Source organism: Prionailurus bengalensis, chromosome E4 (genome assembly GCF_016509475.1).
Source record: "Prionailurus bengalensis isolate Pbe53 chromosome E4, Fcat_Pben_1.1_paternal_pri, whole genome shotgun sequence".
Taxonomy (NCBI): domain Eukaryota; kingdom Metazoa; phylum Chordata; class Mammalia; order Carnivora; family Felidae; genus Prionailurus; species Prionailurus bengalensis.
This window is the reverse complement of record NC_057360.1, coordinates 32844595-32863056: the sequence shown is the minus strand read 5'-3', so window position 1 is coordinate 32863056 and position 18462 is coordinate 32844595. Positions and strand designations below refer to the sequence as shown.

The window sequence follows — 18462 nt, the reverse complement described above, 5'->3', positions numbered from 1 at the left end:
TATCAAAACTGTCTGATCCCTACTTTTGTATGGCCTCAAGGTGTGTTTATAATGTGGAGATAAATATCAACTCCTATTTCCAAAGTGGAAACCAAGCTCAGGGTAGTGGCAAGCTTTATTAGAAATGTGTGCGTGTGTGTGTGTGCGTGACAGAGACAGAGAGAGAGAGAGAGAGAGAGAGAGAGAGAGAGAGAGAAAGAGAGAGAAACAGAGATAGGGGAGCGCAATGGAAGCTGCTGTCCTTAGGATGCCTTTCTCCTGTTTGCTCTTTGCCAACTAGCTGTCTCTTCACCCCAGAGCAGAGATTTGAGGCGAGTACTTGGCTGATTCAGGCAAAGTAAAGCAAAACCAAAACAGACCTTCAGATTACCTAAACAAGGAGTCATTGGGTGGGAATCCCCGAGCCCAGTCTTCAAGCGAGGAGACCTGTCCATGGTCCTGACCACATCCTTTCCCTACTCTCCTTCTTCGGCTACGGATGCTGCCAGCACCCGAGATGCGTACGCCTCCGCCGTGGTCCTGGGCCCGGGGAAGCCCCGGGCCAAGCGAGTCGGAGCCTCCTGCACATGCTCAGTGCGCCTCGGGCCGGTCTCCGGCGAAGGTGCCGGGGCTCCCCAGACTGGGCACCTATTTTGAATCCCGGCGCGAGGCGCTGTGGGGGTGGCGGGGTGGGGGCGGGGCGGCGTCACGTGCCGCCAGCGGCGGCGGCAGCCCGGGAAGGTTCCATTTCTTCGGCGGCCAGCAGTCGGACGCTCGGGGCGCCCCTCCTCCGCCCCGCCCCAGCCCGCCCCGCCCGCGGCACCCCTCCGGGCTGCGCAGCCGGGCTTTTGCGGGGCCTGCCCCGCCCCTCTGGCTGGCGGACTCCGTGCGTCTTCCGCCCGCACGCCGGCCCGCCGCCCCCGCCATCCAGTTGGTGCGGTCCATGGCGAGCACATCATGGCGATTGAAGGTAAGTGGAGGCCGGCCGCGGTGAGGGAGGAGGGGGAACGCCCAGGGAGCGGGGCTCCGAGGCGCCCGGGAGGCCGTGGCGCGGGTGGGGCGCTCGCCTGCGGGAGGGGAGCCGGCTGGGGAGGCGCAGGGGTCCAGACCGCGTCTCGGGAGACGGGTGGGCGGAGCGGCGCCTCGGGTCCGCCCGACTTGCTCCGGCCCGCCCGACTTGCTCCGGCCCTGGCGGTCCATTCGGCCTCGGCCCGGGGCCCGGCGCGGGGAGGAGCCGGTGCGCCTGACAGGTGCCGTGCCTGGCGGCGCCGAGTGGGGCTCCGGTGCGGCCCTGCAGAGCCCCGCGGGACGGGCCCGGGGAGCGAGGGATCGCGGGGCTTAGCCCCTTCCATCGCCCACCCCCCGTACCCCCTCCTCCGGCAAGTACCCGCTTTGCTACCAAACTGGAAGTCCAGTTTTGCTGTCCCAGTGCTAACCATTCTTAGTCCCTGCTCTGGAGCTGACGCTGGACCGCACTCTTCGTCCATTCCCCTCTGTTTGCTGCTGTTAGGGGGCTAAGAAATTTGGGATGAAGTTAATTTCCTCAAGTGTTTTTTCCCCTAACACTCAAAACTGCTTTTTCTCTGGGAAAGAGAAGTAAATACATCTGAAATAACAAACGCACGCTCTTAGAATCCTGCCTGTGTATCAGTCCATTAAGTGTTAGTGTCAACAATACTCGTATTTTCGAAATACTTAGTGTTTACCACCTAGCCAGATGAGGTAGTTGCCATCAGAGTGTATTTTCTTCTTGTTCCATGTTTTTGGAAGTGTCTGTATTTTGCTTTGCTTTTAAGGAGGATATTGTGAAAATTAGTATCACACGGCTAGGATGTTTATGTGAAAGACTGCACCATCTTCCAGCCTGTGTCCTTCTGAGCTTAACTCAGACAGTGAAAATTTGTAAAATTTACCTGGGTGCACGTCCGTGTGTACAGATTCACATCATCTGTACAGATGTTCGAGGTACCTTTGGCTGTATCCTCATTAGCTCAGATTTTATGTGTGTTCCTCGTAAACAAAACTTTTCAGAGCACTTCCCATCTTGGTGACTGACTAATCACCAGTAACATACAGCTCTGGGGGGGTTCCTTTTTGTCAGATCCTGCATCCTCCAAAATAACTTTAGCTGTGTTTATGCTTATTTAAGAGATTGTACCTATTATATGCAAGACACACATTTCAGACACATTCACACATTTCAAATAGCTACTTTAGCCAAAACGATGGATAGCACTGGAAACAAGATCTATTTTATAACCTTTGATATTCCTGTTACCCAGAGTGGTACTTTCAAACTCTTTTCCTTATTGTACTTTTTACTAGAGGTTAAAAACCCAGCAACCAAATCCACTGATTAATGTTTTATACTTTATTTCCCCAACCAGTTTGTGGTAGTATTTCTTAATGATGTGGTAAAGCTAAAAAGGTTTATGCGGAAGGTATAATAGCATCTGGATCTGATCTTGTAACTTGTAATTTCTTGATATATTTTAGTTTTTCCTCTTTTTCTCAGTCTTTCCTACCCCACAGTTAAATGTGATTGATTCCTTTTTTTATGTTAACTGATGGCATTTTGTTCTGCCTTTTACTGCTAGTATGTTTAAGGAACAAGATTTTTGAAATTCTCCTAGAGATTCTTCTGTGTTTTAGATACTCTCATCGGTTTTTTAATACTTAAACATTTGTCAAAGTCTTCTTAATATAAAGATTGGAAATTATACTTTTTCTAGTTTGGTATAGAGACTAAAGTTAGTATTAGCATTTCAAATAAAGATGTCAGGTCAGGTTAGTCTAACTGTGCTGTTTATTACATACCAGAACACTTTTTTTTTAAAATTGTTTTTAATGTTTATTTATTTTTGAGAGGGAGAGAGAAACAGAGCTTGAGCAGGGGAGAGGCAGAGAGAGAGAAGGAGACACAGAATCTGAAGCAGGCTCCAGGCTCCCAGCTGTCAGCACAGAGCCTGACATGGGGCTCCAACTCATGAACTGCAAGATCATGACTTGAGCTGTAGTCGGACACTTAAAACCAACTGAGCCACCAGCTGCCCCCCGCACCCTCCACCCCAGCACATTCCCATGCTGTTTTTTTTTTAAATTTTTTTAATGTTTATTTATTTTTGAGATAGAGAGAGACAGAGCATGAACGGGTGGGGGGGGGTGCACAGAGGGGGAGACACAGAATCTGAAGCAGGCTCCAGGCTCTGAGCTGTCAGCACAGAGCCTGACGCGGGGCTCGAACTCACGAACTGCGAGATCATGACCTGAGCTGAAGTCAGAGGCTCAACCAACTGAGCCACCCAGGCACCCCTCCCATGCTGTTTTATGAAGTAAAATGAACTCTGGATGATGGCTTTGTACTAGAGACGTTTTAGGATTTTAGTGGCCCAAGGGGGCATCTCATTCAACCTTCTTCCCAATGAAGTGGTTCTTAAAACATTCAGTCCCTTCATTCACCTGTTAATTCAGCAGACTTAATGAGCACTAGCTGTACTCAGTGTTCTGTGCTGGACTCTATGGGGCCATAAAGATGACTAAGACTGCACTCCTTCCCTCAAGGAGCACATGTTCTAGTTGGGGAGACAGATAATTTTAGTCATGTAATTACAATACAGTGTGAACAACAAAGGATGAATCATCTTTTGTATAAAAACACTCAATGGGGATGAATTTATTGAACTCATGTGCCAGTGGACATTGAACAATGTCTGCCAAGTGGAAGTATAATTCTTACAGTTCATGAGGTCTTTGAATTTGACCAGAAACCTGCCATTCAGTAACTTCTGTCTAACTACTACTCCTAGATCTGCCGTTTGGAGCAATAAATTAAAAGCCCTCTATTCCCTATATACATGACATCCCTTCTGTCATTTGAAGACAACTTTTGAACACTTTCTAGACAGAATAACCAGCTCTTCCTCTGGATGGTGTATAGTTGTATATATGTTTTAAAGTTTGAAATGAAATCCATTCCAGATGCGTTGCTGAGTAGCATACATTTAAAACTGTTCTGCCATTTCTTATCTTGTGCCTAATCCTATTAATGTAGCTTAATATTAGCATAGCCTTTTTGGAACTGTATGTTGGCTCAAGATGAGGTTGAAATGAACCAAAACCATAGAGTCTCTTTCACCTGGACTTCTTTCACATCAGGTGTCTTCAGTCCCTTGCATAGCAAACCAGTGTTTTGACTCAAAGAACAGATCATTTGTATCTGTTCAGCATATTCTTCCTAGCTCTGGCTCCACCTTTTAGCCCTTGAATTTAGATTTTTAAGTACTGAGGGTTACTTTTATTTCCTCCTTTATGTAAAACCCATATTGTACGTACTAAGTAATCATTCACTTCCTCCTTTTATCAGAAAGTAAGTGCTAGTCAGGACTCAGACAAATATACGATGATGGTGTTACCACACTGATCTAATATAATTCCAGTCAGAGGTAAAGAAGTTAGTTCTAGGGGTGCCTGGGTGGCTCATTCAGTTAAGTGTCCAGCTTCAGCTTAGGTCATGATTTCATGGTTCGTGAGTTTGAGCCGCATGTTGGGCTCTGTGCTGACAGCTTGGAGCCTGAAGCCTACTTTGGATTCTGTGTCCTCCTCTCTCTCTCTCTGTTTCTCTCTCTCTCTCTCTCTCTCAAAAATAAATAAACATTAAAAAAAAAGAATTTAGTCCTATCTTTTTTTTTTTTTAACGTTTATTTATTTTTGAGACAGAGAGAAACAGCATGAACAGGGGAGGGTCAGAGAGAGAGGGAGACACAGAATCTGAAACGGGCTCCAGGCTCTGAGCCGTCAGCACAGAGCCCGACGCGGGGCTCGAACTCACGGACCGTGAGATCATGACCTGAGCTGAAGTCGGACGCTTAACCGACTGAGCCACCCAGGCACCCCACCTATCATAAATTAAAGTACAATTTTGAGAAAGCATTTTGAAATATCGAATAGTTTACAGATCCTTATTGTTACCCTAGAGGTCTGGTGGTAATCATGTTGGGAATCATTGGTCTGCTCTAGCCTATCAAGACCTACAGTTTTCATCCAGTGTATTAATTCTTGTAATGTTGGCCTTTGTCAGTCTGGCATTGTTAACCATTTCCTGTGTTTAGGAAATTTTCTCCTCTCTCTTGATTACTTCTCAGTCTTTCCTTCATCTTCTTTGCCTAATGTTCTTTGTGTTTCCATTCTTTTTTTTTTTTCAATGTTTCTATTTATTTTTGAGAGAGAGAGAGCAGGGGAGGGGCAGAGAGAGTGGGGGATAGAGGATCCGAAGCAGGTTCTGTGCTGACAGCAGAGAGCCTGATGCGGGGCTCAAACTCAGTGAACCATGAGATTATGACCTGAGCTGAAGTCAGGCGCTCAACCGACTGAGCCACCCAGGTGCCCCTGTGTTTCCATTCTTAATCCTGTTCTTATCTTCTCTACATACTGCTGTAATTGCACATATTGAGTAATTTTGTAATCACTTGTTTATAATTTGTCTTTCCTGTCAATTCCAGAAGGTAATATCTTCTTCATTTTTTTACTCCTTACATTTTGCACAGTATCTGAGTATAGTATATAGTCCACAAATATTTTTCAACGTTTATTTATTTTTGGGACAGAGAGAGACAGAGCATGAACGGGGGAGGGGCAGAGAGAGAGGGAGACACAGAATCGGAAACAGGCTCCAGGCTCCGAGCCATCAGCCCAGAGCCTGACGTGGGGCTCGAACTCACGGACCGCGAGATCGTGACCTGGCTGAAGTCGGACGCTTAACCGACTGCGCCACCCAGGCGCCCCCACAAATATTTTTTAAATAGTTATAATGGAATTCTGTAAATTACAGATGTTGATTACATTGATTCCCAGATGTATTTGACCAAAAATCTGCCATTCATTAACTTCTGTCTATCTACTAGTCCTTCTAGTTCAGCTTTCTGGAGCAGTAAAATTAAAAGTGCAGTATTAATTCTTGTGATGAGACCCGAGTGATGTATGGAAGTGTGGAATCACTATATTGTACCCCTGAAACTAATACTACACTGTATGTTAACTGGAATTTAAATAACTTAAAAAAATGAAAAGTGTTGGGGCGCCTGGGTGGCTCCGTTGCTTAAGCATCTGACTCTTGGTTTCAGCTCACATCATGATCTCACAGTTGGTGGGTTCAAGCCCTGTATCAGACTCTGTGCTCTCCCCCTTCCCCAAATAAGTAGACTTTAAAAAAGCAAATAAAAGTGCACTGTTAATAAAAGCACACAGAGTTTTCCTAATTTGTATTTTCAGATAGTAGCTAGATATCATGGGTGTTCCACAACAATCCAAAATATTTAGTTTGGGACATTCAAAATGTCCTAAAGTTGTCATCACAGCCACCACATCCAGTTTCTGTATCCCCACTCTATGCAAATTTACCATCTGAGTGTCATTTTTAAGTAACCAGACATCTGAGATAGAAATCTGGAAATCAACCTTGTCTTAAAATTCACCCCCCACATCTTGTTGATCACTAAGTCCTGCCAAGTCTACATCTCAAACGAATTTATGATGCTTAGTGCTTATACTTTAGTTTATTCCCCCTCATTAAAGGGCTTGTATTAGTTTCCTAGCTATTCTTGTTAGCACCAGTTTTAGGGTTCCTTCCAACCCGTATTCTGAACTGTTGCTAGTTATCTTTGTAACATATAAATTATTTAAAACCTCAGGTTAGAGCAGGCCTTTAATGATCTGACCTATGCCCCTCCTTCCCTCACTCCACATTTTTCTGACTTCCATAGGATTATCAAAATAGAGGTAAAAGTACTCACTTTTGTTGTTAATGTGCTGTATATCAACTTTAACTACTTTACCTCTCTGGGTAACATTTTTTAAAGTTATAAAAGAAGACTATATTAGAAAGAATCTGTGTGTGTATGTGTGTGTGTGTATATACTTTTTATTCATAAGGCACTTTGTCGTTTACCACACACTTCCACATACGTACTTTTTTAATCATCAGTACAATTCTGAGGTGCTTTTGAAGGTTTGTTGTGACTCTAAGATTTCCAAGGCAGAATTTGGACTTTTGAAGTATCGAATTAAGAAATCCCAATACAGGGGCGCCTGGGTGGCGCAGTCGGTTAAGTGTCCGACTTCAGCCAGGTCACGATCTCGCGGTCCGTGAGTTCGAGCCCCGCATCAGGCTCTAGGCTGATGGCTCAGAGCCTGGAGCCTGTTTCCGATTCTGTGTCTCCCTCTCTCTCTGCCCCTCCCCCGTTCATGCTCTGTCTCTCTCTGTCCCAAAAAGTAAATAAACGTTGAAAAAATAAAAATAAAAAGAACTTGTCAGGGGCGCCTGGGTGGCTCAGTCGGTTAAGCGTCCGACTTCAGCCAGGTCACGATCTCGCGGTCCGGGAGTTCGAGCCCCGCGTCAGGCTCTGGGCTGATGGCTCAGAGCCTGGAGCCTGTTTCCGATTCTGTGTCTCCCTCTCTCTCTGACCCTCCCCCGTTCATGCTCTGTCTCTCTCTGTCCCAAAAATAAATAAACGTTGAAAAAAAAAATTAAAAAAAAAAAAAAAGAAGTCCCAATACAAACATGTTCTGCTACAAGTCCTGAGGGAGAACATCACACTCCTTTCCTGCTTTCCATGTTATTGTAAGAGCTCATTAGGATGTAATGGGGGATGATAGAATTAGGAAGTCATGCCTGTCTGCAGTCTGTGGCAGAATGAGACAGTTTATCGAGCAGTTTATTTTTGGAGGATTTACAGTTCAGTGTAATCAATGATATTCCTAAAAGGGATATTTTGACTTTCGGCAGGTATAAAATTCCTGATGTTTTGCAGAGATTTAGGATATGTCTAGATGTGAGGTATGTTTGTTCAGAGACCTCTCTCTGTAATTACTCTTGAATAATTTACAGTCTATTTAAGGTTTCTGTCCTAACTCACTAAACCAAATTAGAAAAAACCTAGGGAACATTAGAGAAACAGTTGCATTAAGAAACATTTCCTTTTTTCATTGGTTTAGGTAGTGTTAGAACACAGTGGCACAGGCCGGCATAGAAAGCTAGAGAATCACATGTTGGCTTATTTATTTGTTGAGTAATGCTGCTTACGTTATTGTTTTCTTTAAAGTGATTGTAGTGTTTGTCCATAGCATATGTGTAGTAGCATACTAGACTGTCTTGGAAGATTTCCAGTTAGCTGACTTCATTCTTTCCTCCACTCCCAAGTCCTACCTAGTTTATACCTAACGTGACAAGCCTGTGGGGGAGAACGTCAGATCCAACAAACTACTGTCAATGAAACATTGTAGACTTTTGAATAAGATAATTATGTGCATATTTCATATGTATGTGTAGTAAAATCTTAATTGAAACCTAAAAAATTGGAACCCTTCATTGACTTTTTTTTTTTTTTAAGAAGGAAGAAATAGTGACAACGCAGCAAACTGTCATCAGGAATTTGTTTATTTAGGAAGTTATTTAAAAACAAACTTCTAAGATCCATATGTACATTCAAAACATTACAGTTGTAAGGCTGTATTAGGAGTCATCAGGAGATAGAGGATTTAAATGAGAAATTAACTTCAGCATTTTGAACTTACTAAATACAATAATGCATATGAACTGGTGCAGTAGTCAAAACACAGGTGTTTTAAGTAGAAAATTAAGTAGAATACCTTTTTTAAATTTTTTAGATTTATTTTTGGGAGACAGTGAGTATGCACCTGCAAGCAGGGGAGGGACAGAGAGGGGGGACAGAGGATCTGAAGCGAGCTCTGTGCTACAGCACAGAACTCGGGAACACTGAGATGACCTGAGCCAAAGTCGGTCGCTCAACCAGCTGAGCCACTCAGGCTCCCCAGTAGTATGCTCCCTTTTTTTTTGAGCATATACTTATTCAGGGATTTATGGTGTTATCTTAATGAGCATCTAAAAAGTCAAAAACTTAATTAACTTAAAAACTGAAGTAAAAGTGGCTCAGAAGTAGGAAAAATGGGTTATGTTTGTGAACAATAAATTTACTTTTATAAGATAAACTTGTACCTCCTGGAAAAAAATTATTGAATAAATTTATAGGAACTTACATGGGTCAAAAGATATACTGTACTTAGCAAGATTTGCAAATTATAAAGTACTCTAAGATATTGTTATGAAAAGAGGTACACTTGGTTGTTCTGTGTGATGCTGGAATGGTGCCGAATATATGTCTCAAAACTTAGGCTATGGTATAGGAATGTTATAAATAAAAAGAGTTTGTAAAAGTAAATATAGGAAGGACTTATTCAGGGGCGCCTGGGTGAATCAGTTAGTTAAGCATCAGACTCTTGATTTTGGCTCAGGTCATGATCTTACGGTTCCTGGGGTTGAGCCCTGTGTTGGGCTCTGCGCTGACAGTGCAGAGACAGGGATTCTCTCTCTCTTCCCTCTTTCTCTCTACCCCTCTCTCAAAATAAATAAATAAACACTTTAAAAAAAAGAGAGAAAATACTTACTCAGATTATTTTAACTCTAGTAATTGAATAGCAACAATAAAAAATAAAATAAAAGAATTCCAATTTGGGAGGATAACTCCCAGAGGATTGGAGGCCCAAAAGTTTGTTGTTGTTGTTGTTTTTAAGAAAATTGCTAAAAAGAGGATAAGTTAAGAAGTATGAGAAGATTAATGTTTATTTTGGAATATTTACACAGGAGAGTGTTTGAAATTAACTGGTAACTAATGCTGTAGAAGAGAAGAAAACATACAGAATCTTTTCTGTCTCTAGGCATAAGTCTAAGTTTTCTTTGAGTTTTGTCCTTGTGAGGAATGCGAAGGGAATTAACATTTTTTGGTGCTCACCATGGGCTAGGCATCATCTATCCATTATCACAGTGTGGATGGCAAATGCATGGCACTGTTCTCGGTTTCTCCTGTAGTAGTCATCTGTTTCCTTCAAGTGTCTTTTTAACATCTCCCTACCAAGTATCAACTTTGTTTCAGAATCCTTCTCAACATTGCCCTCCACCCCATGCCAGCAGCTACTTTTAATAGCCCAGAACTGGTATACGATAGGAAAGCTATTTTCCATCCTGGAGTTAACTATTATTACTACTTTACAAATGTGTTTAGTTATTTTTATTTTTTCTTACAGGCACAAGGTTTACAAAGACAATACTAGGTGATGCTGACTTGAAAACTGAAGGCTGACTCAATTCAGAAACCATGGTCTTTCCATAATACTGTGCTTTCAATTAGGCACCAAAATTGGTATCATTCCTTGAATAACTTAATTAGGGTTAAAACTGAAAAGTATCTATAGATTAGTGACTGTGGTCTAAATGAGTTAAATTGGTTGGGGAAGGTGGTAGTTGGCAACATTAACAGGAAATATTTAACATTTCATGCTTATTATATATAGCTATAACAATTAGCTATAACAGAGTTTATCAGTGTAAGCTAGACATTAATTTAATTTTGACCACTTTAATGCATGTGTTTTGCTGATCTTTAGATAAGGTAGAATTTAAGGTATTTCTAAAGTAGCCTTGTGCTGTTTGAGAAGTTAATATTGCCTGTAAATTGTGGTGACTTAGGTTATTGGTCAAAGTTAACATGGTAGACAAAATAAAGTCAATTTCAGAAAGGACTCCTAGATCCATTTTCAGTGAACTAAATCTTTGGGTTTAATTGCATTTTTGTATACCTGACCATATTTTGATGGGACTAGAGCATCACTGCATATTTTCCTTCTTTTTTTTTTTTTTAAAGTTTATTTATTTATTTAGACAGCAAGTGCGTGCTCACACACAAGCAGAACAGCAGCAGAGAGAATCCCAAGCGGGCTCTGTGCTGTCATCACAGAGCCTGACATGGGGCTTGATCTCATGAATCCGTGAGATCATGACCAGAGAGTGGAAATCAAGAGTCAGATGCTTAACTGAGCCACCCAGGCTCCCCACATGTTTTCCTTATGTAGTCATGTGGAAAAGTACATACTTTGTAAGTCCCTATCACCCACCTCGTCTCCACTTAAAAAGAAATTCCTGGTTCCCAGGCACACTCTCAATCATGTGTCCATTCATACACAAACACACACATGTGCACATTCGCAGCATGTATGTATGTGTGTGTGTGCGCCCATACACATCTATTTCCTCTTACACTATGTACTTACGCCAATTGTAGAGGATTCTGCCAGTTTATATTATGCTCCTACATGGGTTTGCCTGAGGGAAAAGATGGTAACTTTGACTAAGCTTGTCATTTTCTATCTCTCATTTCCATGTTGCTGAGATGATTATTTCAAGAGCAATGCTGGTATTATCTCCAAGAATAGTTTTGAGAAACTGACTTGTATTTTAATTACCTGAGAGGGCCTTGGGGCGCCTGGGTAGCGCAGTCGGTTAAGCGTCCGACTTCAGCCAGGTCACGATCTCGCGGTCCGTGAGTTCGAGCCCCGCGTCGGACTCTGGGCTGATGGCTCGGAGCCTGGAGCCTGTTTCCGATTCTGTGTCTCCCTCTCTCTCTGCCCCTCCCCCGTTCATGTTCTGTCTCTCTCTGTCCCAAAAAAATAAATAAACGTTGAAAAAAAACATTTAATTACCTGAGAGGGTTAGAAAACAATTACATAATTTTTATTTTATTTGTAAAAGTGAAGAAAAATTGATATTTAAATTTCTTACCGTGTTAACCCTAGTGTACTAATTATTTTTTCTGGCAATAAACTAGTGACCCTGGGCAACTCTACTTAACGTTTAGTGGTTCAGTTTGTTTATCTGGATTGAGCTAGACAACTTTATTTCTGACTTCTAGCCTTTTTATATTCTGTCATTCTGTTATGGTCTCCAAGTCTTCATTATTGTTATGTCTTTGAAGTAAATTTGATGTGTGAAAATTTTTATTTATATGAGTTCATTTGGGGGATAATTATTCATTTTAACAGAAGACATCTCTTTCTAAAGAGATTGGCTAGGGGTGCCTGGGTGGCTCAGTCGGTTGAGCGGTTGAGTGTCTGACTTCAGCTCAGGTCATGAACTCGTGGTTCGTGAGTTCAAGCCCTGCGTCAGGCTCTGTGCACAGAGCCTGGAGCCTCGTTCGAATTCAATGTCACCCTCTCTCTCTGTTCCTCCCCTACTTGTACTCTCTCTCAAAAATAAATAAAGATTAGGGGGCGCCTGGGTGGCGCAGTCGGTTAAGCGTCCGACTTCAGCCAGGTCACGATCTCGCGGTCCGGGAGTTCGAGCCCCGCGTCAGGCTCTGGGCTGATGGCTCAGAGCCTGGAGCCTGTTTCCGATTCTGTGTCTCCCTCTCTCTGCCCCTCCCCCGTTCATGCTCTGTCTCTCTCTGTCCCAAAAATAAATAAACGTTGGGAAAAAAAATTTTTTTAAATAAATAAAGATTAAAACAAAATTAAAAAAAAAATGAAGAGATCGGCTAATTTATTACTTTGAGTACTCATTCCTCCAAATTGGTTCAGCCACTGCAGAAAACAGCATGGAGGTTCCTTAAAAAATTAAAAATAGAACTACCATGAGATACAGCAGTGCCACAAATGGGTATGTATCCAAAGGAAATGAAAAGAATATATTGAAGAGGTATCTGTGCTTCCATGTTTATTACAGCATTATTCACAATAGCTAAGATAAGGAAACAACCTGAGTGTCCATCAGCGGATGGATGGATAAAAATGTGGTGTATGTATATACAATGGAATATTTCTCAGACCTAAAAAGAAGGAAGTCCTGCCAACATGGATGGACCTTGATTGAAGGCATTATGATAAGTGAAATAAGTCAGATACAAAAAGACAAATAGTGGGGCGCCTGGGCGGCTCAGTAGGTTGGGTGTCCGACCTCAGCTGTGGTCATGATCTCATGGTTTGTGGGTTCATTGGGCTCTGTGCTGACAGCTCAGAGCCTGGAGCCTGCTTTGGATTCTGTGTCTCCTTCTCTCTCTGCCCCACCCCCACTCATGCTGTCTCCCTCTTTTTCAAAAATAAGTAAACATTAAAAATAAAAGACATAGGGGAAGGGGAAAAAAAGTTACAGAGAGGGAAGGAGGCAAACCATAAGAGACTCTTAAAAACTGAGAATAAACTGAGGGTTGATGGGGGGTGGGAGGGAGGGGAGAGTGGGTGATGGGCATTGAGGAGGGCACCTGTTGGTATGAGCACTGGGTGTTATATGGAAACCAATTTGACAATAAATTTCATATTAAGACAAAAAAAGTAAGAAATTCCTTTAAATCCAAAAAAATAAAAATAAAAGACAAATAGTGTATAGTATCACTTAAATGTGGAATCTACCAAAGCTGAACTTGTAAAAACAGAGAGTGGAATGGTGGTTACCAGGGTCTGGGAGATGTGGGGGAATTGGAAAGATGTTTAAGGGAAAAAACTTGCAACCTGTAGATAAATAAGTCCTGGAGATCTAATCCACAGTATAGTGGTTTTAGACAGCAATTCTGTGTTATAAACTTAAAAATTGCTAACAGACTAGATCTTAATTGTGACTACAACAAACAACTGATAATTATGTAATGTGATAGAGGTGTTAGCTAATGCTATGGTGGTAATCATTGCGATATGTAAATGTATCAAATCAGCTTGTGCATCTTGAACTTATACAGTGTTATATGCCAATAATAGCTGAATAAAAATAATCATTCTTGTATGTATTTGATATATAAGTAATCATTCTTCTATATATTTGATATACATATTTGTTATATATGTATATATGCATACATATATATACTTATGTATCTACCTCAAAAAATCATTCCCCTTATGCATTATACTCTTTTTTAAAAAAATTTTTTTTTCAACGTTTATTTATTTTTTTGGGACAGAGAGAGACAGAGCATGAACGGGGGAGGGGCAGAGAGAGAGGGAGACACAGAATCGGAAGCAGGCTCCAGGCTCTGAGCCATCAGCCCAGAGCCTGACGCGGGGCTCGAACTCCCGGACCGCGAGATCGTGACCTGGCTGAAGTCGGACGCTTAACTGACTGCGCCACCCAGGCGCCCCTGCATTATACTCTTAAAATCAGTAAACCACTTTTTGAATTGCCACCATATCTAAGTCAAGCTATGCCTACAATGACTTGCCTTTTGCTTGCAAATTTGACTCACTTGGAAACTTTTCAGATTTATTTTTAGAGATTTTAAAACAAGGCATAAAGTTTATACACAGTTCACTATCTCTGATTGAAAAAGTATTTAAGCCTTTGACTCCCAAACACATACTTTAAAACATACACATTTAGTATATAGAATGCTATTTTTTCCTAAACACTCTTACCGGTCTCAAAAAGGATTGAAAACCAAAGGAATATCGATTTCATGGTCCAGTAATATAGTAAATTTTATTTAGCTTTCTGTGTTTCTTCTTTTGTACTTTTAAAAGGGAGGGTTTTTTTTTTCCCTAAATTTTACTTTATTGCCTGGCATTTATTTGTCCTTAATATTCCTTTCCATTTCAGTAATAATAGTGATTGCTCTTGATTTCCACATGTACATCACTGAGATCTCCCTTGTTGGTTGGAATTTTTGGGACAAATATCAGGAAGAGTAGAGCACAGTCTCACTTTTTCTAGTTATGTGATTTTTGTGCTACTTTGACACATTTGACAATTATCTATTGGCTGTAAATTTAAAATATAGTAATTATTTGACTTAGCTTTTTATTTATGAGGTTCTTTCATTTGATATAGATGAATCGAATACTTTTAAAAGTGGGAGTTAGCTTTCCTTGTCATTTTATAGTTTTGAGGAAAGTCTTAGATTCTAATAGTTTATGTTACTGTTAATAGTTTTATGTTACCATTAGCACTTAGGCTGTACAAACTATGCACTTATATTTGAGATTAGATGTGTATACTAAAACCTAACTGATTTGCATTAAATATGGGGGAAAGTCTGGTTTTTTTTTTTTAATGTTTATTTTTGAGAGGGGTGAGGGGCGCAGAGAGAGAGGAGGACAGAGGATCTGAAGTGGGCTCTGTGCTGACAGCAGAGAGCCTGAGATGGGGCTCGAACTCACAAACTGTGAGTTCATGATATGAGTGAAGTCGGATGCTTCACTTAACTGAGCCACCAAGGTGCCCTGAAAGTCTGGTTTTAAATACAGGCTTTAATAAGTACAGTCTTATGGACATGAATTAAGTACATAAGGCAAACTAAGTTGTAGGTGTTATCTTCTGGAGAATAGGCCTTAATGACCATATAAAAAATATTTTTATGCAGCCTGTGAAAACATCAGTGATGGCATCAGTATAGTTATTTTATTGTTGTTACATGATTCTTCCAAATCTCTTGAAAGTAGTTTCTTCTGTAATTTGGTAAACATTCTCCTTCTAGTTTTTGACTAGTGTCTTCTCAATATTAAAGATATGTAGTATACAGTTACAGCTTGTTCTTGCCCTTCAGCAAGTAATCAGTGGTTGCTCATTGGTAATATTCTAATTAGTAAGGACCCAATGTATTTACGCTGAGATTTGCTGAATAATAGGCATTTTATAATCAGAGCTTTAAGGTAGGTATTTCTTCTTGCTAAGTCTATCTTCGTGATAACTGGTGATTAGTCTATAGTGTTGATAATAATCACAAACATGGCGTTGTTACAACCAAATTAGAATGTAGATCTAACCTACTTTAGCAATAGAAATACTGTTTTCTGGTTTTTTAACTTGCTTCTCAGATGACCTACTTTTTTTAGTGGATATCATGGATTTTACCTCATGTTACTGCTGTAAGATATTTCTGTTTCTTATAACTTAACTTTTGTAATGAGCTAGATTAAATTATTTAATATTTCTATTATGCAAAGTTTAAACATAATTCACAGCATAATTATAAGGTCATGCATATATAGAACACTACAAAATTTCATTTAGCTTACATTCATTTAAAGTAGGGACATTCTGTTTCAGAATGAAGGAATATCTATTTCTACAGTGACCAATAATATTAATTTTATGATAGAATACTTTTTATATTAATTATACTCAAAGTAAGCTTTTGGGTAAATTTGTTTTTATCATCCTATTTTTAAAATTTATCTTTTTACAGACTTATAAGAGTGGGTAGCTGAAGAATGGGGAAAGGTTACATTTCATTTTATACCATATATGTGATAAACTATAGTGTCTTTACAAGGTTGGTCCCTCCATAGTAACTTACCTGTATATATTAAATGTCAAATACAAAAGTGGGTCCTACGGTGTTTTTTCTAGATGGTGTGAAGAGGTATTTAGGAAATGGCGATATGATATTTGTTCTTGAGAAGACTGCCATTTAAAAATAACATACTTGAATGAAGTGTCTTCATTCCAAGACTTTATAAGATCTTAATTTATGGGTTTGGGAAAATTCCAAATATGAAGTTATCATATAGCTGAGTTTAAAGAAAATTAGTCAACTTTTTTTTCCCTGAGGTCATTGGTAGAAGCTAATTTAAAACAGTTCTTTGTAATAGTCACATTCACATTATGTCCTCTTTTTAACTTCTAACAAAATTTTTTTTTAACAGGTGGAGAAAGAACCTGTGGAGTACATGAACTTATCTGTATTAGAAAAGGTAAGTCAGTCCTCTGCTTGGATATTCAGATACAAAATGGACACTTCACAGTGTATGTTAAATTTTAGTAAGATGTTAGATAATTTGGACTTAGAAAGTATACAGTTTAATAAATATTAACTTTTGGGGTGCCTGGGTGGCTCAGTCGGTTAAGCGTCTGACTTTGGCTCAGGTCATGATCTCACGGTTTGTGGGTTCAAGCTCCACGTCAGGCTCTGTGCTGACAGCTCAGAGTCTGGAGCCTGTTTCGGATTCTGTGTCTCCCCCTCTTTCTGCCCCTCCCCTGCTCGTGCTCTGTCTGTCTCTCTCTCTCTCTCTCTCTCTCTCTCTCTCTGTCTCAAAAATAAAAAATAAAAACATTAAAAAAATTTAAAAGATATTAATTTGTTATTTTTATTAGACATAAGCATTCATAAAGTACCTGTTGTTTGTTATGTGGTTATTGAGAGTTGTTACTTTATGTTTAGTTTTGTTGGGCTGATAAAGCCTGGTTTCTTAGCATGTTGGTTATTAGACATGGTGCAGAGGCAAAGAATGGAGGGTTTGATTTTTGTTCCCTTTCAGAATCTGGAATCTGAGTGCATGCTGATCTCCCATTGACTTCTGTTCTATTACTGTACCCCATCAGAGAGATGTGAGGAGTTGGTTGAAATTCAAATCGGGATCATGTCCAAAGACCACAACATCCTTTGACACCAACAACTGTCTATGCTTCCTTAGAAGGAGCCACCTGACAACTGGGTGGTTCAACAAGGTGGCCCCAGGAAAGGTAATTCAGTTATTAGGTGGGAGGAAAGCAATCAGGTATTCTCTAGATTTGGAAGAATCAGGAGAACCTTGGGAGTCCCCACACACATGAGTAATCCCAAATCGGTGGCGTGCTGTGAGGAAAGGAAAAGGTATACCTGGGGAGGTCAGGGGAGGAAATCCTTATAAATTCCATACTCTTTTCTATTTTGAAGCTTGGGAGACTTTATTTTTCTTACATCTCTCTTAAAAAACTGAATTCGCCCTCCCGAGTCTGGCCAACTGGCAGCACTTTTGTCCCTAATATTTCACCCTAAGGAGGTTTGAGGCGGTGTCAGTATTTGTATTAGGTGAGTCTTCCTGGCATGCCAGGAAAATTGAGCATATTTTCAGTAAGTCTTCAACAGGTCTGAAAGCCTCAGCTTGTTTAGAGTTGAAAACAATTTATAATCCTTTGTAGGGGAATTTGTGTGAACATTATTGACGTGGTCACGCTATGGTTTGTGTGTCACTGCCTGTGATTGCTGTCCATTTAAAAACAGTCTCCTTCCTTGATTAAAGTGTAGTTTATCTATATTACCTTTCTTCTGGTAACACAAAGGAGAAAATCGAAGTCCATTCCCCGAAATCTCAAATGTTTTTATTACGGTGTTCATGCTATCATCATTGTTGATTTGTACTTCTTACCTAAGACGAGAGAGAGAGAGGGGACAAATGTGTACATTGTTTTCTTCCTCTAGGTCAACATTTTGAAATCTTCTTCTATAACATATTAGCCCAGAAATTCTGAAGATGTGGTAAATAATTTTACAGTTATTACCTTGTCCCACCAAAACTTTTTAAAACACAGAATTTATTTGGCGGGACAGCAGAAGACACCGTACAAAGCAGTTGGAATCAAAAGCTGTTAAAGCTGGAGTTAGGTGAAATGAGGATCAAGACAGGAATAGAGACAGCTAGAAGAGAGGAAGATAAAGGCTCAGAGGGTCTTTTGTGACTACAGTGGGAACATAAAGCTGCAGTGGAGAGAAGAGTACAGATGGGCTAGATGATGGTCTGAACATACCTTTTTATTATGGTTCTTCTTTTACTCTTTATTGCTGTCTCGATTCCTATCCACATAATGCTTTGCCCAGATTTCTCTCCATTATAATAGTCCAGCTTTTTCACTTCGTCCTGCTTTCCTATGGAATTTTAAGTATGTGATTAAAATTT

General features: G+C 40.6%; 1 protein-coding gene across 2 annotated transcripts in view; it reads left to right on the top strand.

The window, feature by feature from the left end:
• The first annotated feature begins 810 nt into the window (after positions 1-810).
• The window catches only part of SYT14 (synaptotagmin 14), a 222438-nt gene continuing 204786 nt past the window's right edge, over positions 811-18462 (top strand). For both annotated transcript variants that reach the window (XM_043569052.1, XM_043569051.1), the window contains exons 1-2: positions 811-949; positions 16453-16500. In XM_043569052.1, coding sequence (XP_043424987.1) covers positions 937-949; positions 16453-16500 — 61 coding nt within the window. In that variant the 5' untranslated portion in view covers positions 811-936. The remainder of the gene's footprint in view (positions 950-16452; positions 16501-18462) is intronic.